This window comes from Chlamydotis macqueenii, chromosome 1, assembly GCF_036417535.1.
Source record: "Chlamydotis macqueenii isolate bChlMac1 chromosome 1, bChlMac1.mat, whole genome shotgun sequence".
NCBI lineage: Eukaryota > Metazoa > Chordata > Aves > Otidiformes > Otididae > Chlamydotis > Chlamydotis macqueenii.
In genome coordinates this window covers 197,526,557-197,549,602 of record NC_141556.1, presented here as the reverse complement: position 1 = coordinate 197,549,602, position 23,046 = coordinate 197,526,557, and the positions used below count along the sequence as shown (strand labels likewise).

The 23,046-nt window shown below is 38.7% G+C and overlaps 1 protein-coding gene across 1 annotated transcript in view; it reads right to left on the bottom strand.

Moving 5' to 3' along the window:
• Positions 1-18,434, bottom strand: part of RDX (radixin) — a 49,122-nt gene extending 30,688 nt beyond the window's left edge. The window contains exons 1-2 of the mRNA XM_086739550.1: positions 18,151-18,434; positions 10,202-10,273 (exon numbers count right to left, since the gene is read on the bottom strand). Coding sequence (XP_086595676.1) covers positions 10,202-10,213 — 12 coding nt within the window. The 5' untranslated portion in view covers positions 10,214-10,273; positions 18,151-18,434. The remainder of the gene's footprint in view (positions 1-10,201; positions 10,274-18,150) is intronic.
• Positions 18,435-23,046: the final 4,612 nt, after the last annotated feature.

The following is a 23,046-nucleotide window of genomic DNA, read 5'->3' as shown; positions in this document are numbered from 1 at the left end:
AATAGGTTTGAAGGTCAAATCAAGGAACAAAGTTCAAAATCAATTTAACGGGGTAGCTGACATGACTACTGAACACTCACAGAACACTGCAACATTCAGCTACTGGGCCCTGTCATTGAGTGGGCTTCCCAAATGCGTGCAAAAGAAAGTTCCTACTCATACACATTATCATTTTAAGGTATTTATATTTGGCAATATAAAAACACAAGCAGCCTCCTGCTCCGTCATTTCTAAAATTAAGAGGTTCAGCAGTCCTAAAGTATATAGGACTAGAGCTTGTAGACCTCAGGACAGACTAATAGCAAATTTTTCAACCATGGAAGAAGAAACTATAAAAGTTAGCTCCCCTTAATACTGACCCCATTCAACTTCCTTACCACAAGACTGCAAAAACACTGCTATTCAATGAACTTCTTCCTTCTCCTGAAATACTGGACCATTTTCCAGATGACTCCTGACTGTCACAGTTTTGTTTCAATTTGTTCTAAAATAAGCAGTCAAATATTCCAGGAAATATTTGGAAGCCTGCCTTACTTGGGAGTGCAGGTCTGTTCCAATTTCTCTTTAACTGGTACACAAAGAAGTGAGAATTGTCACGAAACAGAACAAAGTCCGAAACGCACAGTACTATCTTCTCACTGTTAGAATGGTCCTCCATTCCTACTGCCAGGGTATCACATTTTATTTCTCTTTAACACTTTATATTCCTGTTCACTAAAGGTCAAATCTACTTTGCTATAAACGCAAAAACCAGAAACATGAAACTTATTTAAGGCACACATATATTCTAATTTCTTTCTCTCTACTATAAAATATTGAACAACAATAAATTAGGACTTGTATTACAGGTTCCTACACTACTGATGTATACCCATGTAAACCTTTTCCATTAACCATTTCCCTAATTTTGCCACCAGGTGGAATACTTTGAGAAATTAGAGTCTGGAACAAGTCTCTGCAAGACAGAAGAACACAGAAGGGAGATCTAAGATGCAAAAAAGAAAACTGGATGAAACTTTGTCCCCATGCAACAGATTAAGCTTGTTCACTCCATTCTTTAGCGTCAAGGTAAACAACTTTGGACATGAGCTGGATACACAAGACAAGAGTAACAGGAGTCTGAGGACCTCAAGGTTATAGACCTGCAAACAAGAAAGATAAGACGGGCTTAGCAAACTTTTTTAATGTGCAAACACTGATAAAGAACAAGAGTTGAAGGCTTTGGAGGAAAAGATAGTAAACTTTTATTGCAAAAAAAAAAAAAATATTAGAGGGTGTGTGTGAGTAGGACAGAAAAAGAGGTGTCTTCTGTAGATTCTCTCACTCTGCCTATTTCAAGAGGGGAAAAAAACATACTTATTCTCTAATAGAACAATTCATTTTAAATGGTACATCTAACCCACTGTCAGTTGCACTGGTTTAAGCAGGAGTTAATTACAAGAAGTTAATTTTTTTAAAGCAGTTTTTCAATTTTGAAAATTAAGCCTGCTTTAGGGCAGCTACAAGTAAGCAAGCTACAAAGGATAAGGCTAAAATGTAACTTTATTAAATGCCAAAGCACTCTGTTACGTAACAGCACCATTGCCAAAACAAGAAGTGTCACAGAAGATCTACAAAGCACAGCAAGTTCAATTAATTGCAGCAGACTTAAGAGCTGCAGTAGAAACTTTTACACAAATATCCTTATAACGAATGTCATCTTTTACAAATGGAAGAATTACTACCTGAAAGTCTGTATTGCCTCACAAGAATTAACAATACCCAAACAGTAAAATAATAGATACAGAGGTAAACTCACAGTCTGTAGATTCTGTTTGCTTCTGGATGTTACACCCTCACATAAAAGCTGAGTGCTAAAAGAGTACACAGCTGCTACATTCACAATAGATACAAATACACACCAGGAGTACCTGGTCACTTATATGCATTACAGTAACTGCTTAAGTCTCCAGAAACTTTCTCTTTCTTTAAACTTCTGATTAACAGATCACTCAACTGCTAATTAATATTTACACTTTCAGTTCTGCTAAGAAAGTAGCAAATTAAATGATAGCAATATTAAAATGTTACCTTTTATTATATGAGTTATTAAATAAGAGACTTAGAGTTAACACTACACTTGATAATTTTCTGAAGACATTTAGACTGACTTAGATTTTTGGCATACAAACACTGAGCTTTTACAGCCTTGTAACATATTTCACAGCTTCAGTTATTTCTGAGCTTGGAAAATAAGAAGGTTACCTTTGGAAAAACCTAAGACTGAGTCCAGAAAATTTACTCACTTCATTCAAACCTCAATCAGACAGCACACTCTCAACAAAATAAAACCTCTGATGTCAGTTGCGTTGTCTGTAAAATAAAGCTAACCAGCTACATTAAGAGGAGTCATAAGGGAAGTTTCTACATGATAAATAAGGCAGAGAATTGAGAAAACGCAGGCAGAGAAAGGCAGCCCACTAAATTCAGCGACCGACTGTCACTCACATAATCTGCTGTCGGATATCCAGCTACTTTGAAGCAACACTCCCAATGTGCCATTGGTAACAGGGGGAAATGATGTGAACCACAAGTTATGAAGACAGACACTAATCTGAACATAATTACTGTGAACTGACTTTACCACATGAATATGAAAACAGGAAAGAGCTCTTGCAACAGTGACAAGAGAAATGTATGAAGGTTTCCTGTAGCAAGTGTTACAAGGCTACCACAGCTCACACCACAAGACCCACTTAATGCCTGCTTTTCAATCTTGCTCTCACCAGGATTACACATCTTCCTTTGAACTTCAGAAACTATGACAAAACACTAGACAAGACTTAGCCAATTACTTCAGCTGCTCAGTCATGAGACAAATCCCGTTCTGCTGTGCACGGGCTCAGGGTAAGAGCTGCAACATATGGGTTATTAATATGTAACTTTGACTGAACTGAGCAGATGCCTTCTAAGGATCCTGCTCTGGTAAACTAATCAAGAAACTCTCTAGGTGGTTCTGCAATTCACAGGAGTATGCTTGAGTAAACATTTTTTTTTTTTAAGGTTAGAAAGTAGCTATATGTAAATATTATTTTTGATGCCACAATTTAAAATTTATATCACTTAACACTGACCCAGAGGTCTCTATGCTAATGTTAAATACTAAAATATCATGGTGGTCAAGTCTGGGAAATACTTAAAAATGCTATTGTAGGCTTTGTGAATCCTCTGGCAAGGTCCATGTGGTAAGAGATCTTCCCTCCCCTCCTCCTCCACAGATAATGCAATGTCATACCTGAACGGCAGCTCCATGATGACAGACAAAATTGAGACCCAGCAATACAGCACTCCTAGACCAGCCCTCTTACATCCAGTAGCAGAAATCACTGACTTAGGCTGCTGTGAGGTACACAGTTAAATTCAAACCAAACCAAAAACAACCAAAAAACTTCAATGCTTTCAACACCCAATCCATGAGCTATATACAGTTTTGATGCAGAGGATACAAGACAGCTTCTCAGCTCCCACTTCAGATATATAACTATATTGATGTTCATCCAGCAAAGCTAGGACAAGTGCACTCATGCTGGGAAGAAAGTGGCATTTAAAAAAAAAAAAAAACAACCAAACAAACAAAAAAAAACCAACCAACCAAAACACCCCCAAAACCCATAGGCAAAATGTGAACACCTTTAGGGTATGCCTCTTTCTGTCAGAATTTCATCCTGAATATATTACCTATATAACTATATGTTAAATTACCTAAGACAAGCATCTAGACAAGCACAGGCTGTATGTAAAAGGCCATAATGGAAAAGATAAAAGGGCAAGTTAATGAGTTATTTTAATTTTTAAAAAAAAAAAAATCTAAGAGGAAGAAAATGCTTAGCAGGAAGTTTTCTTCAGTTGACTACCTTTAAGAGTACATTTTATAAACAAAGCTGCTCTAAAAGGGTATAAAAAAAACCACAATGAGGTTTGGCATAGCATAGAAAAAAAAAGTCTGCTGGACACTTAGGAAAATGCTACTGCAAAGCTCTATTTTAAAGCACCAAATCTCTATTTGGAACACCAAAACCTATCTCACAACTTTCAAAGTGGTAATTACCTTGGCTCATTTGCCAATACTGAACAATATAAACAAGCAGCCAGGGACAGAAACCTTTCACCAAAAAGGTCAAACATTTGGAAAAAATTACTATAGAAAGTAGAGGTTTTCCTTATTTCAGACAAAACCGCTTTGTCCCAATATCTGGGTACATAGATATATTTTTAAATTTATTTGTAATAAACTTTTCCCAGATAATAATGCTTTAAACTCTTGCATTGTGACAGTTATCTTCTCCACCACACAGAATCATAGAATGGCTGGGGTTGGAAGGGACCTTCAAAGGTCCTCTAGTCCAACCCCCCTGCAAGGTGCAGGGACATCTCCAACCAGATCAGGTTGCTCAGAGCCTCATCCAACCTGGCCTTGAATGTTTTCAGGGATGTGGCATCCACCACCTCTCTGGGCAACCTGTTCCAGTGCCTCAGCACCCTCACAGTAAAGAGTTTCTTCCTCATATTTAGTCTGAATCTATCTCCCTCTATTTTAAAACTGTTACCCCTTGTCCTATCACAACAAGCCCTACTAAAAAGTTTGTCCACATCTTTCTCAGTAGACCCCTTTCAGTATTGAAAGGTTGCTATAAGGTCTCCCTGGAGCCTTCTCTTCTCCAGCCTAAACACCAACTCTCTCAGCCTTTCCTCACAGAAGAGGTGTTCCATTCCTCTGACTACTTTTGTGGCCCTCCTCCAGACCTGCTCCAACAGGTCCATGTCTTTCTTGTATTGACTATTCCAGAGCTGGACGAGTACTCCAGAGTGGAGTAGAGGGGCAGAATCACCTCCCTTGACTTGCTGGCCACGCTTCTTTTGATACAGCTGAGTATATGATTGGCTTTCTGGGCTGCGAGCACACAATGCCAGCTAATGGCCAGCTTCTCATTCACCAGTACCCCCAAGTCCTTTTCAGCAGGGCTGCTCTCAATCCCTTCATCCCTCATCCTGTACCGATAGCAAGGGGTTGCACCGACCCATATGCAGGACTTGGCCTTTGTTGAACCTCTTGAGGTCCACACGGGCCCACATCTCGAGCTTGTCCAGGTCCCTGGCATCAGAACTAGCAGCCTGTATTTATGTGTATTTTATCAGACTTACTTCAGAATGATTGAACACAGTCATGGGAAAGGGAAGAACACCTACATACATGTTGACTATTCCTTGTGAAGGGAGCAACTGATGTTTTGATAACAAATGTTTCTAATAGGTTATGAGGACATTCACCACAGTTCACAAAATTCTATTTATAAAAAACAATCTAAAACAATTGACCTCTGAAAGAATTTATCCAAACCAATAAAGAGCATAGTCAATGAACATACCTGGAACAATAAACATCCATGTGCACATATTAAAAGCATGCATTTCATATGGCAATTATGTTTTTGTTGTATTCTCCCATTGCTTTAAGGACTGAAAAAATATTTCTACTCTTCCTTGTAGTATCCAACTTCAATCCTCCACAATTTAACAGGATATTACATAGTCGTCACATTAACCTTTGGACTTCTCAAACTTAGATATAGTCCATAGAATATGCACAAAAACTGACTGTTAGCTCAATAGACTAACGCTTCTTATTAATGTACTTCAGCCATCATTTGCAGATATTAGTTGTGGCACTTCAACATTCAACAGGAAGTTCAAAACTGAGTATGTACCAATATTTGGTAGGAAAGTCATTTAAAATTACATTAAAAAGGTTTCCAGTGGTTTTGCTTTGTTTTAATAAATGCAATATGAATTAGTCACATGCAAAAACCACAGAAACCAGTCCAATTCTTACAAGTTTCTTCCAAGAGTTTCTTCACACTAGTTCAGTCAATTACTATACCAAGTTTGCATATTAAATTACTTGTGTTAAGGAGTAGCAGTATATTGGTCTCACTGCTTTACACACTGCACAAATATATACAACATACTCTCCATATCAACTTCAAAGCAAACAGAGCAAGAGATGCAAGAAAAAATTAATGAAGAAGGTAAAAAGGTAAGGATTAAATAGCATTAGGAACAGAAGGCTACAGAATAATGGCAAATAGATTTTACTAATAAACAAGGCAAAAGAAAGCAGTCCTCCAGACTGATATCAGCTGCCTATTTATGCTGCAGAATCACAGAATTATACAATAGTCTGGATGGGAAGGGACCTTTAAAGGTCATCTAGTCCAAGCTCCCTTTGATTAGCAGGGAAAAATATATATTTTATATTTATATTAAATATTTATAGGAAATCAACCATATATTCACCCATAACGCAAATACAGCACTACACATGTCAAAGATTTTCCTATAAAACAACACTAGTCAAAAATTAATCTACACACTATTTCAATTTAACCACTTTACAGAAATTAACTTGCTCTTGTAAACATTAATTCACATTTTAAACATCTATGTTATTCCAGAATCTGATATCTATTCCTTCTGAATAGACAGTATCATAAATTGTTGATGAAGTCTTAAAATTTTTTTTTTTAATCTTAGTAGCTTTGACATCTACCCATTACTACCCAGTGTCATACTTTTTTCATGTCTTGCAGTCTCGTACAAAAATGCTGCAAACTACCAGCAAAAACAGCTGATAATTTTAACTCTTCCTATACCCTACAAACGCAGCTAATATTTCAGTCAATTACACCTAATCTTCTTAGGCTATGAAATGATTAACAGTTATGTAACTAATGATGTCTAATTTTAGTTTCGATGTTTCTATTTGAAGATCTGTGAGAATGGCACATAGTTGAGAAACATTTTGTATCTGCTCTTTCAGGAAGAAAGCACTGAAAATAAGATTCAACAAATACTCTACTCTTCAGTAAGCACAGAACTAAGCATACTGAAAATAGCCCTATTAACAGCTCCAATTTTGATTTGATTACAGCAGCAAAGACCTAATTAAACAAAGAAGGCGCCAATTTTTTTTAGATAGATAACAAATGAAACTTCATTTTGCACTGCTAGGCAGAACTGAGAATATTAAGTCTCAGAACTATCTTGTTTTAAAAGCAGAGGAGATGCTGAGTGAACTGCTTGAAAGAATGGAATGCCACGTTGTTACAAACCTAGCTGAAGTGAACAAGCAGACTTTTCTACCAAAGCAATCAAACAAGAAAATGTTACCTTAATACCTCAGGACAATATATTAAAGACACTTCTACCCTTTCAAAACAGCCTTTTCACTCAAGCTTAACCTAGTAGCCTCTAAGAGAGAAAATCCCAAATACGTAAGAACAGTGACCTTTTACTACCATGTATAAGAAGATCATTCACAGTGGCATGAACTCAGACTGAGACTTCCAGGAAAAATGAAAGACCTTTGCTTTAAAATTCAGCTATGCCAAGATCATTTACTGTTCTTCATTTACTTAATCTTGTCTGAAATACTGCGTAACCTTTCAACGTGAAAGCAAAAAAGTGAAACCAAAATCTATTCCATTGGTTCTTCTGTGATTTAGAGTTTACTGATTTTGTTAAAACCAATCTATTGCTTAATCATTTGTTATGCATAACAAAAAAAATCATTCCAAAACCAAGACAATTTATTCATAGCTGTAGTGCACAGGCTCACATATTTACAAGATAGCCAGATTTTTGGAAAACTATCAATTGGATCATTACAGCAGAATCGGCGGGGGGGGGAATAATGTACCTAAATAAGTTATAGTAATACAGAAAAGACAGCTATAAAATAACACTGTCAAAATTCTCACCAGTGATGCTAACTGAGTTTTCTTAGTTCTTACCCAAGGTTATTTCATTAGTTTTCAGGTTAAAAGACTTCCAATAATAAAACTACAAAACATTGACAGTCTTATTGCAACAGCTGTTAAAAATAAAGAACAAGGAGTTGAAGCACAGATAGTTTCCGGACTAGAAGTACATTTGGTTATTGTGGATTGTCTTTAAAGATAACTGGTAAGAGCTACAGTGAGTGTCCAGAGCAAGAGATCTTCTACAGTCCAGTATTATCAAACCCTAGCAGAACAGCAAGACTATTCAGAGAACAATGTTGGATTCATTAAATATAACCAGTGACTAGGCTCTTACAGCTTCCAAAGAAGTGCAAAAAAAAAAAAAAGGAAATAAAAATAAAAAAAAAAAAAAAAGAGGGAAAGCTCCAAAGCTATCTACCATTTAAGAAGCAACCAGAACAAAATCTGAGCTTTTATTTTTATGGGTAAAATTACTTAATCTTTGGCATGTGTGCTACTTCTTCATTCACTGATTACCAATTATAATTACAGCAACCTATAGTTTACAGGAAGAAACTCACATGACATTTTTTGAGAAATGTAATAAATTTCATTTCATTTCTTAATGGCTCCTTTCACTGGGCTTCCTTCTAAGATCTCACATGCACCTATATCATCAGGACACACACGAGAACATCCCAAAATATGAGAACTCTTTTTATATAAAGCCTCTCAAAAGGAGAGGGGTGGGCGGGAAATCTCATCTTTGGCATGAGTCCGGCTTCCTTTCTACGATCTGGGAGCTAATTTCCATTCCTAGGGCAGATTGTGAGCTCTTCCAACACTTCTGCAGTCTCAGTTCTAAGGATATTTCTTTTCTTGTGAACAACTTTAAAACAGCATTTCCTACAATTTTCTCAGGTCCTTAAAATAGAGGCAACCCTGCCTGCCTAGATTTCATGGTTCCCATCTCAGAATTTAAAAAAAAAAAAAGTAACCTCACTCAGGCTGCCTTTTCTTCTAGTCATCACTTCTATGACTTCTTTGTTCTGCAGCTGCATGGAGTTGGGAGCCTCAGGAACCACATGAGCTCACAGTAACTTTTTGGCCTATTCTTAAAATACAATTTTCCAGTTGAGAAGCTCTATCAAAGGCACTACTCAATTATCATAGCCAGGACTCAAAAACATCAGAAAACAGTATGCTGCTAATTCATTTTCCTGCCCTTAACAGTGTAGCTTTCTGTAAGAAGGGGCATGAAACAAGTAACAACTTCCAGCTTCAGAAAGTGTTAAAATATTGCCCTCGATCCACAGTGGGGAAAAGAAGAAATTATAGAAACAATATGATATGGCCAGATGGCCACTAGACCAACAGCAAAGCTCAGAACAGAACTCTTAGCCCTTGGACAGTCCCATGCTCGCATTATTCCTGAGGCTGTACCTGTTCCAAATACTGGCATGCAATACAGACAATTTACACTGGTAATTTCTGATTAATAGCAAAAGCCTTTTACACATCTATGTATAGGTATGTGTATGTGCACACACATGCACACAAACACATTTATTCTTAGTAATAGATCTGCCCTGTTCCTAATCTACTACCTCAACAAAATATCAGTAAACAAAGAAAGCCTGAAGGCTATTACATAAACCAATTGAGTTGAATAAAAATAATCTCCCCTGACAATTTGGTTCCCTTTCTGAAAGCTTTGCTCACTGGATACAAGCAAAAGAGACAACCAAAAGTAATTTAACACATGGCAGATGAAATCCTAAGCAACCAATATTACATGAACAGCAAAAGCATCAGGCTGCTGAATAATTACCTCCTCAGAGAATTACAGAAATATTACCTGTGGATGAACTCTTACCTCAGCTGAAGTGAGATGAATAGGAGAAAACAAACATTGCTTATTTCTTCCTTTCAACACTTACCTTCTAGGTTATACCCTCTACTATGAAAAACTACCACCTAAATTACTGCTGTTGCTGTCACAGACACTTTACACGCATTCTGTCTTCCTCTGCCAAATTCTGCAGCAAATCCTTCCACTGATTCTCACAGATGTTGAGTCAGACTCAAATTATGCCTCCATTAACCACTGTATGTCATCCCATCTCAAAGTCAACAATTCTTTGAAAGTCATTCCACCTGCCAGCCAAATGGGCTCCAAGTTCATTGTGGTTTACAAGCACTGCCCCCATCTCCAAGTGTGCTCCATGCAACCTGTAGTACCGTGCTTTCTTGATCTTTTTTCACATGTTGGTACTAAACTATCTCAACTCCAATTGTACATTATCAGATCTTATGAAATCTAGAAAGGGCAGAGTCTAAACAACTACAGTTGTTGTAAGATCACCACCCTAAAACGTGAAAATCCTGCTAGGTTTTAGATGAGCAAGGAAACAGGTACTTACTGGTTTCGGCATTTTTCTTGTTTGCTTTAGTCGCTTGTCCACTTATGCCTGCTACAAACTCTTTGTCCTCTTCTGTAAGAACAAAATTGAAAGTGTTAGTTTTAAGTTAATGAAAACAGAGCTCATGTACACCACAGCAAATACTACAAATTCCAAAGCAGTGCTCTACATTATATGAAATATACTTTTCAGTAGGTGAAACAAATAAAAAGCAACTAAGTCAGAGACCTGTAGATTCTGGTGCTAAATAGTAACCTCCTTTCTAGTTTTTGTAGAATATTAATACACTAATGTTAGAATAAAGAGACAACAGTTCCACAAGTGCTGCAAACTATCTTTAAAATTTTTGATATCAGACATCATCTATTAAAACCCTTTAACATTATTTACGAGGAAGTAAAATTTGTACAAGGAACTCCAAAGCTGCAATTTAATCAGTCAACTCTAGACAAACTGGAAACATCATGAAAACAAAGAAAAAAGCTAACAGAATCTTAAAGCATCAAAACTTTATTTCATGTCTATAAAAGCATCCATTTCTCTCAGTGAAGAAATGACAGTCTTTTTTTCCCAAATGAAGAGAAATGCAAGTATATTATCACAGAAAAAAGGCAGAAAACCTGCTCTGCTTAAAATAAGTTGTTTTGTTTTTTTTTTTTTAAAAAAGCAGAAAGATGTAAGTTATGTCTATGCTGTAATGAAAGTATTCACTATTGTGTTCTGTACCAAAAAAATTGTTATGCATTAAAAAAAATATACTTGCAAAGTTATTAGTAGAGAGCATCCTGCCTCCTTATCAATTCATTCTAACTCAGAAAGAATAACCAGCTAGTCACCTTCTCTCACAATTTTAAAGTAACGACTTCCATCAATCAGTCCTGCTGCTGGTCTGCAAAGAGTACCACAGATAGCACTGCCTTCAAAAATAATATTCACTGGAATTACATTTATACTAAGAAAAATTAAAGTAACATACTACTCGGAATAATTTGAGATTACAGCATTATAACTCCTTGATGGCATGAGATGACTAAAATGTTCAGAAGTGCATTAAAAAAAAAAAGATATAAGGAAAAAACCAAAATGTCTAGAGTAATTCATTTATCAAAACCAAACTTTTGTATAAACGATTTATCAACTTTTGTATAAACAATTTATCATTCAAAAATAAAAATGCAAATACAAGGTATTGTTACACATATTTACAAAATAAGTTATTTTTCCTTGCTCCTTGGCAATAAAAAAATACAGTGAAAATTAGAAACATTTGCACAGCAACCTAATGTGCACTAGCATTTCATTTTTATTTATTATAATGTGTAGAGGAATGTTTGAAAAGAAGGACTGGAAAACAGAGATAAAGGATGAAAACAGAATTCAAGAAGTATCAATGCGGTTGGCTGGTTAAGAAAAATGTATGTTACGACTAAAGATGTTACGACTAAAGAACACAGAAAGAGAGATCTAATGGTATAATGCAGATATTCAGCAAGTTTTGTTTAATGAAAAAACAGCCTGAAAACATTGAAACAGTATCTTTAACTTGATTCATTATGACATAATTAATGTAGCACAATAAACATTTAATACTACATTTGCCTAGCATAAAGACAATTACACTCCAGTAGATTTTTTTTTTTTAAATTACAGAAGATACTATAAAGTATTGGACACTATCAGTAAGACAACTATTCTAAGACATTGTTGAATATATTCCTGAAAAATATGAACACATTTTTCTGCAATTTACTTCCCCTCTCCTTTTTTTAAGAAAAAAAAAAAAAAAAAAAAGATTTCAAGGGGGCAGGGTGTTTTGGCTGCTTACAATACTGGCTTTTGATAAAATTCAACAGTACATTTTAGTTCACAGAAGAGTTTGCCCCCTCCTCTCCTCCCTTTCCCTAATGTACTCCTCAGAAAAATTAAAGAGTAGTAAAAAGCAAAACAGGTTTGGCTCTAATATCAGCTAACAGTAAGCAGGATTCCGAGCTGTAGTGTTCACCTTTCTGACAGTAGAGGCACATTGCTTGCAAAACTGAAGGCAGACTAAAGCCCTAGAGTTAAACTCAGTTAATTAACGATGTAAAAGCTAAATTAGATTCTCATCCACCATTTTATAAGCATGTCAACTCAACAGTACTAAAAGGAACAGAAAGCAGCACAACTGTTTTTATGTGCCTATAGTTACATTAGCATTGAAAAGGAGGAGTATGGTAAGATGACAGATAAGCAAGCCCAGTCTCCAGGAGACAAATGAGAGCATATGGCACAAGGCCGAGATCCGTGTCATCAACTGATTACTTTCTGAGGTCTTTCTAAAATGACTGTCCTACCCTCATATGTTTTATCATTGCACATTCTTCCATAAGTACATCTCAACTTTTTGCTTTGGGTTTTACCCAAACATTTTGTTCAACTACTATCAACCAACCCCAAAATACTTATTAGAAAACATATTTTAAAAGCTTAAGGTAATTTTTAAAACTAGAAATGTGACTACAAAGTTTTATAGGATAATTCTGTGTCATCAAATCACAAGTGGTAGATGTAATTTAAATGAGTTTACAGAATTAACATTTATTGTTTGCATGCAATAAAACAAAGATGTCTGCTACAAGTGAGAATCCCCCTGTGCAAAACTCAATAAAAATGAAGTCTCACTGTCAGCCCCATAGATCTCATGCGCCTGATAAACTATCGCAATACTTGATCAACAGAAAAAAAAAAAAAAAAGAAAAAAGAAAATAAATCTATGCAAAACAAACAGTCCAGATACTTTTTATAGAATCATAGAATGGTTAGGGTTGGGAGGGACCTTTTTGTTGAAGTGTCTGCTGTAATATCTTTTACTAGCATAAAATAAAAACAAACTATCACTTCTTTAAAAAAAAAACAGGCAGACATTAAATATATTTAGAGCCAACTATGCTGAACTTGTTCCTATTTCAGATCATAAAGACCTCGTGCCATATTATAAGGAGAAAAAAAAAACTGATAGGGTGTACAACTTAAATTCATAGACCACTGTTTCAATTTTACATATAATGCAAAAAACAGCCTACGTTATGCAATTTCAAACCAGTATGTTCATCCAAAAGCTTTGCAACTAAGCATTAGAGGTATATAAAAATTGAGAAGTCCACAGATACAAAAACTGAAATCAAATAAGCACTGAATAGAAAAATAACACTATCTTTCCCAATTACTGGCACTAGCTAACATTAAAAACAAAACAAATATAAGAAAAATATTTGGCTAGAAGAAATGAAAATTCACTGCCAGGCAAAATATTGTGCATCGCCACTACTATTACTGGAGTGAGAGTTCACTTCTGCTACTTACACGTTTCAAATAAATTTATATTTAGTGGATGCAACCATATCAGCGTTACTATTTTTTTTAATCTTTGAAACAATTACTTATACTTACTTTTATCTTAACACTTATGTGAGACAGCATTGCAAACGGGGCGGGGGGAGAAAACAAAACCATCCAACCGAGATCGGGAATGTTATCCCTGTTGCTTCCTGCATTCTGAAACCAGTTTGTGACTACTAGACACAAAGGCTCATCACTTTGGCATTTCAATTCCCAAAGATGCCTCTTCCAAGTCAGGATTAGCCGAGTTGTGCCTCTGCAGAGTTCCCACTGCTACAACTCTCCAGCCCTTGAGACCTTCACAGCATATGCAGTAATCTGGACTCTGGACCAAACCACCAAAATATCAGCAGGCTCCACATCACAAACAAACAACAAAAAAAAAAATCACCCAGAACTTCAAGAACTCTCTTGAAATGAAGAACTGTGACTGCAATTCATTTCACTACATGGCAGTTAGGATTTTAAAATCAGTATCATCCATGTTTCCAGTTATGTCACAGAAGCCAACAAATAAAGCAATTGTTGAAAAATAACAAAGAAAGCTTTCTTCGGAAAATGATGGTGCACAAAATGCTTGATGCCAAAATTCTGCCAAATAATTTATGCAGCAGCTGTTTTCAAAAGAAACATTCATAGACGTAGCCATGGGTCTGAGGTCTGGTGAGGATGGGACAAGAGGCAGAAGGCTTGAGCAGGATGCCTGGCAGGCAGAGAACCAAGCCTCAAAAGCAGGATCCCTGTCTGACAGCTTAGGACCTTCTCTCAGAAGCAGTCCCTTCAGCAGTGTGCCTACTAAGCCTTAGCAAGAGGTTCATCATCTATTTCCCTACACACAGATGGCAGGGACCACAGAGCTTCAGCCACAACAATATATTTATTTACAGGAACTCATTTAAAATTAATATACTTTTTTTTTTTCTCTCCAAAGTCTTATGCCATTCCATTTTTGTGATACCTAAAAGTTGTAGATCTTTGAGGAGGCAGCAACAGGCAACTTAAAGGCTGCTGTAGCTGACTGACTGGTCTCAGCTTTCTACAAAAACGCCTCTACTCCAAAGCAGCCTGTGAATGCCTGCAGGGCAATCATCTTTTACACTAACAGCTCCCTAATGACACACTTGCTGCAGTCCCATAAAGAAGTTCATTACCACAGACTTTACTTCTGCATACATCTTTTTTCAGACAGACAGAGATATTGTCTACACATTTGTCTGTGATGTAAGCAAACCAACAGGGGAACCAAAACAAGCCATCTACCTCACAAAAAAAAAAAAAAAAGGAAAAATCAGAATTAAGCTATTTATTTTTCTATAACTAACATATAATAATCGAGATTTGACCAATGCTAGACGTCACATGCAGAGTTTCACTTTTTTTTTGTTTTTTGAGTATTGTGTATTTACCTTCTTAAAACCACTGGTTCCTCCAGTCCTCCCTTCCCTGTAATACTTGAGACAGTCTTGCTGCCTCTCTGAAAAATAACTGCAATATAACTAGTACAATTGTTAAGTATTAAATGTATTCATAATTAAATATATTTTGAAGTGTTTCTTCTAAACTGGAGTTCCTGAGAACTTCAAAAGTACAAATGAAAACTTGTCAGTTACCAATAGAGTACTTAAATAAAAAGCAATACAGACCAGTCAAAACATATTTGTGGAGTACTTGCAGTTCTACCAGTTAATAAAATGGTGTGCTACAAATGTGCTATACAATTTACATAAAGTTAATATTTATTAAGTTTAGTAACCTTAACTTCAAATTTTAGCTTCCAAGTACCCACAACTGCACTATTTGAAACAACTCTAAGATTTTGAAGAGTTCGACAACGACAGGATGGGCAGTCTTCCCACATACATCAAACAAAAATGGAAATGAAGAAGTGTGACTGATGCACGTACTCTGTTGTTTCAAAGTTAAATAAAACTCTCTCTAAAAATTACAGTTAGCAAAGAACTATGACATAACTAAAATTCTGGGTATATTCCATTTCAAAATCAGTTTATTATATTTTCTGAATGATGCTGTTCAGTTTCTTAGAACTAGTTCAATAAAATAAAGGAAACCTATTGAACATGAACCGGCCATTCGTATCAGTCTCCATATATAGTGGCCAGAGTTCTTAAATTGAAATGTTCTAGCGTAAAGATTATTAACTCCCTTTTCAGGCCAATGTAATATTTGTTTTTCCTTATATTACGAGCTGAAGGTTTCATTTCACAGAGTGACTAATAAATGTCTAAAGCGGAAAGGAAAAAAAAGTTCTTAAATTCAAAGTGCAGCTAAGAACTAGCCTACTGGTAAAGTTAGCCCACAGATGCAGCCCTTCAGTATTGAAAGGAAAGAGTTTACTCAGGCCCCTTCAGCTCTGGAGTGAACTTGCTGAGCATGCAAGATACACTGAGTGCTGCTTTAATGGATCAGTATCTTTCAACAATCAGGACTTTCTTCAGAAGTTTGTACAAAGCTTTGTTTACATTTACAGACTTGAAAATCCTCCCTTTCCTCTACTCCCACAGACTCCTAATGCAATACAAAGTGGTAGTACAGCTTTGATGTATTTAACACATCCAGTAGAAAGAACACCTCAAACAACTTCCCTTTTCGCCTCTGCCAACAGAAGCATCCCCTTCTCAAAAAGCAGAGCAAGGTTGTTGAAGAAGAAAGGCCGCATACCTATCCTGGCAATGGTTAAAGTATCTTTCTTTACTAGGAATTGCCTTCTAATTATCACAATCTCTACACTTCTTACCCTCTTAATTTTGTATCTTGTAGATGGATCCATATTCTCACCCTCCTTATGGCTTCACCTAATTTTCCATGAACCAACTTTTTTTCCTGCCAGTTCTATTATCATCAAGCCCTGCAATGCTCTCTACTGCATTGGCAGAAATATTCAGACCAGAACTCTTTTTGTCATCTCTACAAACACTTTTACACTGTTTCTTTCAGTCAGCACACAAGGAAAACTCTCCGGACAGCTCTTGACATGTCACACCATATCATTTCCCATGCATTTTCTGAAGCTGTTTGTTGTACTTTTGCTCTCTAGTCTCCCAGCCCAATAGAAGAGCTGTGTCACTTCAGCACAAAGCTTGGAAATATGCCACTGCCTTGCAATTGCCGTTTGCTAGGAGGTTGCTTATCTGGGAACACTGCACCTACTCGTCGTCTATTTTTCTTACAGCCCCTCTTATGCTAAATCAATAAATCAATAGAGGTAAGTCTTATAATCCAATAAACAGTTACTTGTCTCTTATCTTTAATGATGAAAAACTACCTCATCACAGTAGCCATAATGTTACTGCATAATAACTCCACGTCTTCCCTGGCAACACACATTGCCCAGCAGCACTGTGCCAACGCACTACATAAGAGCTGACAGCAGCAACGGTATTTCTACAATCTTCTGATATGTGAAGTGCTGTGCAGGCAGATGCATCCTCTAAATACTTCTGTGACATAAACACGATGACAAGTATCTCTGATGAAAACAAAACAGAGTAAGATGCAGGGACACATCTGAAGCCTGACACAAAGCAGACAAAGACCAAATTAATTAAAACTCAGAACTGTAACTCCCGTAACTCAGTTTAAAAAAATGAATCTTTTTAAGTCTGTACCAAAAAGAGGAACATGAAATACTTGTCTAGGGTGTTACATAGACTGGAAAAAACAGCTTAACAACCTTAACCTCACAACTGATGTGATTAGTTGCACTGGCATGAAGTCCAAGGAGTTTTGTGTTGGTTTTTTTAATGTTCTAATTAAGAAAACTGACAAAAGAGAAACGAATTCCACAAAGCTGAAACTAAAACCCCTTGTCAGCGCTAGACTTTAAACGGCAAGGTTAATTACAAATGCCCACGACTTGTACAAAACATTAATCCATTAAAAAAAAAAAATAAAACCCCACAAACAATGCACAAAGGCTCCTTCAGGGCTGCTGTGCCTATTACGTCGGTCAGTATTTAAGGACTCTAAAAATGTGCATTTGTTGAAAACAATAGACAGCAACAGATGCTTCACAGTACTTGTTTATGAAGTAATTCCTGATTATTCTTCCACATCGCCACAGTCAGCTGGCCGACCCGACTGCCACATGTCTACGGTAACCTCAAGAGCCGCCACGCTCGGGGACATAAATAATGCAGAGGGGGCTGCGCGGCACGGGCACGCCGAGGGCGCGCTCCCGGGGCTTCCCCAACAAAGCGCCCGCCTGCCGCCCCCTCAGCGGCGCAGGCGGCGGGGCCGGGGAGCCGGACCCCTCCCCGGCGGCGGCGTTGCGCCCCGGCCGCGAGAAGCGCGATCCAACGCCGCCGCAACAAGTCGCCCCGCTGCGCGCTGGTGCCCCCCACCGCCCCCCGAGGGCTGCGAGCGGGCTCCCGGCTCGGGCTGCCGCCAGCGCGGCGGGCGAGCCGGCCCCCAGGGCCGCGGCCTGCCACCCCCGCGCTACCCTGGGGGACCCGGACCCCGCCCCCGCCGACAGCCACCCGCGCTCCCCTCGCTTCAGCGCCTCGCGGAGCCAGCGCGGCCTGGGCGGCCGCTCCGCGGCGCCCCATGCTCACCTGGGGCTCCACTCCCCCGCGAGCGGGGTGGGTGCTCCGCGGCGTCGGGCGAAAGGAGGGGGACGAGACCCCGGGGCAGAGTGCTGGGCGCGGCGCTCTGCGCTCTTCGCGGGGCAAGGGCGGTGTCGCCGCCGCCCCCCCCACCCCGCCGCGCAGCTCCCCCCTGGCAGCGGGGCAGGAGGCGCTGCGGGGCCGCCCCGTGCTGCTCGCCGCGCCGCCGGGGACGAGGCGCCAAGCGCGGCCGCCGCTGACAGCTCCGCAATATGGCGGCGGCAGCCGCCGTTCAGATTTCCCCCCCCTATCAGATGTTGCCTCTGCGCCAGCACTGGGCATGCGCCGTGGCGGCCGGGCATGCGCGTCAGGAGGCGCGAAGCCGCTTGCCCGTAGTGCCGGTGCTTGGCGGAGGGGCGCGGGGGCTGGGAGCGCGGGAGCGGCCCGCGGGCGCGGAAGGAGCCGGGCGCGGCCGCAGTGAGGCTGCAGGTCCCGCCGGGAAGTACTGTCTCCTCGTTTCTAGCTGGGGAGAGGAAGGCAGGCGTCTATTTCGAGGGGTGCGGTGGGAGGCCGGGTGTTTGGGCAGACAGGGTGGCACGGAGCTGGCGATGTCACCGGGCAGGGAGGATGCAGCGGGCGGGAAGGGGGCTCGGGGTGTGATGGGTCCCGAGAAAAGGGGAACCTGCGCGGAAAGAGCGCGAGGTGCAGTTTGAGTGGAGAGCGCTGACCCTGTTCCCATCTTCCATCTCATCTCAGTGATGGGACCTTCATGCCTTTTTCATCACTCAGGTTGGGGAAAGACTCACACTGGGTAAGGGGATCACGCTTTTTTTTTTTTTTTTCCGTGTACATGTTTTCATATACAATCCCAATGGGGATGGAGAAGAGAACAGCAGTAAGGAGAATCCTCCTGAAGGACAGAGAGACTGAGGCAGTCCCAGCCCCCGCTGTGGTTTTGCAGGTTATTTTTGTTTGCAAGAAAGTGAAGGTGCTCCCTGAGCTCTGTGTCAATGTAGGCAGGGAGGCCAAACGGCAAAGCTCGGGGCAGAGGGATCCGCTTGAGCTACCAGCTCCAGTCATGCCGCTGCTATTAATACACCTCGCTCTCTGGCTGGCTGATAAAGAAAGAACGGTTGGGGGAAGAACTACGAGGAATTTTCAATTAAAGCTGCTTCAAAAAGAATACCAGGAACATTTTAGGATCAATTGGAGGTGGGCAGAAGGAGAAGAAGAGGAGAGCAGCCTGGCAAACAAGGAATAATCTCCCAGCGAATCTAGGAGCCTCACTGACTAATTTTTTTTAAAATTTGTTTGGACATAATTTAAAGAACATTCCCATAAGCTGCAGATTACTACATAATACAAACTATGATGAAATTAAATTGAATTATATAAGCTTGAGTTTAATTGCTTCTTCTAGAGGCATTTAATGAGTTTAATCTGTGATGATTTTATGCATTTTATTGTGTATTTCAAACAGGCATTTCTCTTGCAGTCATCACCACAGAACCTGAACATCTCAGTCTACTAGAGGTATATTCAATTTCCTCCCACAGGCTAAAATTCCAACTCCAGCTCTGTTTATGCCATTTTGTTCCAAGAATGAAGTGACTGGGGCTAATTCTTCCATCTTGCTGTTGTTGCTGATCATGAAGGACATCCTGGCTTTAAACAGAATATTTTGCAATATATTAAACTTTTGAAGTGTCTTGCAACCTCTGCAGATACACAGTTCCACTGACCAGCCACCATTAGTATGCAATGTACTCATCCCTGTTCACACAGCTTTTTCCTGCAGGTCAGAGTAAGATCCAAGGGAAATAGAAAAAAATCCCATAGAAAACCAAACCCTGTTTCTTTCAGTGACCTAAAGAAATTGTGATTCAGTGCAGTGCACAGATAAAATGTGTTTACTTTAGTTGACTGAATTAGAGGCTTGCTTTTCTTCCAGAATAGTCCATTGTGAACTGGCTTAAATATAGGATTATTGCATTAGGGCATTGTTTCTTTACTAGTGTTGACAGCATGTGGAAGAAAGCGCCTTTCAATTTGTGCATTATCACCATAGGATATGCTTTATCTCTTATCCTGTTACATGAAGAATATTATTGCTCAAAAATGTCAAGGTAAATAATAGTCTTATCTTCCTTGTCAACAGTATAATGTGGTTTTCTTCTCACCTTGCTTCCTTAACAAGGTGTAAAATTGCAGTTTGACTGATAAAACAGGGCAGTAAAAACAAAAGTGTAGTTAGAGATCGTATTCTTTTTAGCCATGAAACTGAAACTACAGAAAGAACTACAGGCAATAAAGAGAGCTTTCAGATATCCATATCAACTTAAGTGACACAGTTCTTTAAGAGGTAGGTTATAAAGATAAAGTTAACGATAAGAATGCCATAACTTGCAAGGTATAAGAGTTTGTCTTCCAAGAGTAATGCCAAAATACAGTTCTTCATTAAAAAAACAGATTTTAAACTTTCATTGCCCCATCTGAGGAATTAATCCTAAAATTGCTTTTGAAAGTAAAGATTTCTTGGCCAATGTTTCTCTTCTTTTTCAGTGCACCTGCAAAGGCATAAAGCATTAGTCAGTGAAGAGCCAGCTGTGTGTTAGAATCTACTTTTATTAAAGCTAAATGTACAATCCAAGGGGCATTTACTGGACAGGGCATTTTGGAAAGGAGGACTAAGGAAAAAAAAATCACCTTGAGGAATTTCTGAATTTTTTGGCATCTTAAATGGTATGCAACACACCTTTACTTTATCCTCTAATTCAATTAAGATTTATGCCATCAGCTAAGATAGAAGTGTAGTTCTGCCCATACCATGCCCCTAACATGAAAAGTTATATATGGACTTAGTCTACAAGCCTGGAAGCTAGCCGCTCTGCCTGGGAATATTTATGCATGTGACTCAACACACACATACTCATCTATTAATACATTTACAGAAGCAGTACATAGACTAAAATTATTGCAAGGTAATTTTACTATTACTAATTATATGGTCTAAACCCAAATTGTTTATTCTTTTGCTAGTATTTGCATAACAATAAGAGGATATGTTACCTTAATGGACATCAATTGTATTTGTTTTTCCAACGAGTATATTAGATTGCCTTTTAAAGTCCTTGCTAGAAACAAATGGAATTGAAAGAATTTTGTGGTCATTAGATGAATCCAATTCACAGATATTTAAAATATTTGGTAAAATTACAATAAATGTCTGAAGGAATAGTTTTTATGTCTGTTGTTAAATTTATCTGTCATTGAAAATTAAATGTATCTAATTCCAAAAAGTATTTTTAATGCATTATTAAAATACCAGATTTCAATAAAAATATAAGGGTTCCAGTAGCAACACTGAGCATTGCAAGTTGCTCTTACTGCATGCATATATATATATATAGTCGCATCTTTGATCAAGTTCAAAAGGCAAAATATGGTACGACTCTGGAGGGATCTGTCCTTTTCCTATCTCAAATACCATAGCTGCATGATGCTCACTTAGGTCAGTGCCATGATCCTGCAATTGGCAGTGCCTCCACAAGCCTCAGCTCCAGGGAAGACGTCAGGGAGTCCAGGTCCAGGACTCTTCAGCCCTGCACAAGTGTTGTGATGAGGGAGGACAACCCCAGCATGCAAAAAGCTATATGGAAGGGGGATTCTCCCTCCTCTTCAGGGACACACAGGAAACAGAAAGGATAAACTAGCACCCGACAGCCTGATGAAAACATGTGAAAAACAGCAGTCGGGATAATCTACTAATGAACTGCTGTATTGGCAGCTGGCTTGGTGTCAGGCCGTTCTACCTTTTGTTTTAATAACCTAGCTGAAGAGGCTAAGCCTCTAACATTGACATTGAAACTCTCTGGGCAGCAGTCTCCTTTACTGTTGAAAATCTGTAAGGTTGTCTGGAAAAGTTTTGTCCTGTGGCCCAGTGAATTCCTGCTGGTGAAAGGCTTAAAGAGAACACTGCTTCTCTTGGTGACTGCGCCCACCAGAAGCAGACACGTTACACTTGCTAGGGCCTGGGTGAACGAGAAGCCCAAAGGCTTTGCCACTGTCTGTCTGTCGCACATGATGACCTCTTCCAATGACATGTTTTGTTTTTCTCTTAGCTATTTAGTCTCTGGTACTACAGCAGAGATACCACAGTGGTGTCAGCCTATCTTGGGGATGAATTTTAATACCTTTTCTGCTCAAGACTGGAAATAGTAAAACCACTTGTAGAGGAGTATGTTTATTTAACAGTGTCAAATATGGATCTTAACAATTCATTCTAAGTGAATCCGTATTTGTACGTCTGTGGTAGTAATTTGCTAATATAATTTTTGCACACAAAGTGTGTATTATACAGTCATTATGTTCCATCGATTATTTCAACAACCATTATCATATTATGATTTGTTTTTGTAACTGTTGGTAATTGCACAAGAGATGAGTTAACAAATTAAGCTGCTTTGCAATTAAGGTTGGGGCAAGCTGTCTGATTTCCTGTGTCCCAGATGGGACATATCTGCTCATGTCACTGCTCTTGTATCATGTCACCCAAACATGCCTTCACTAATACATAAGGTTGTCATCTAACAGCTGACACTTCACTGCAGTTCTTGCTTCTGGCCACTTAATGTTTTTATCTCATTCATAGTTATAATTATTATGACAAGTCCAAGTTGTTCTGCATTGACAGCATTGTTTTTTTAGTGACAGTGTTTATTTAAGTTATAACGTAGCTGTAGCTGGGTCATGTCCATAGCATGGGAAATCAAATCATTGCTAATCATGGAGGTATTCACTTCAGCGAAATAATGTTTAGTATTTTTAATGAAATAAAATAGGAGTTAAGGTACTAGGCAGAGTTAAAGGCACCAATCCAGACAACATCTTTTTTAATGAAACTAT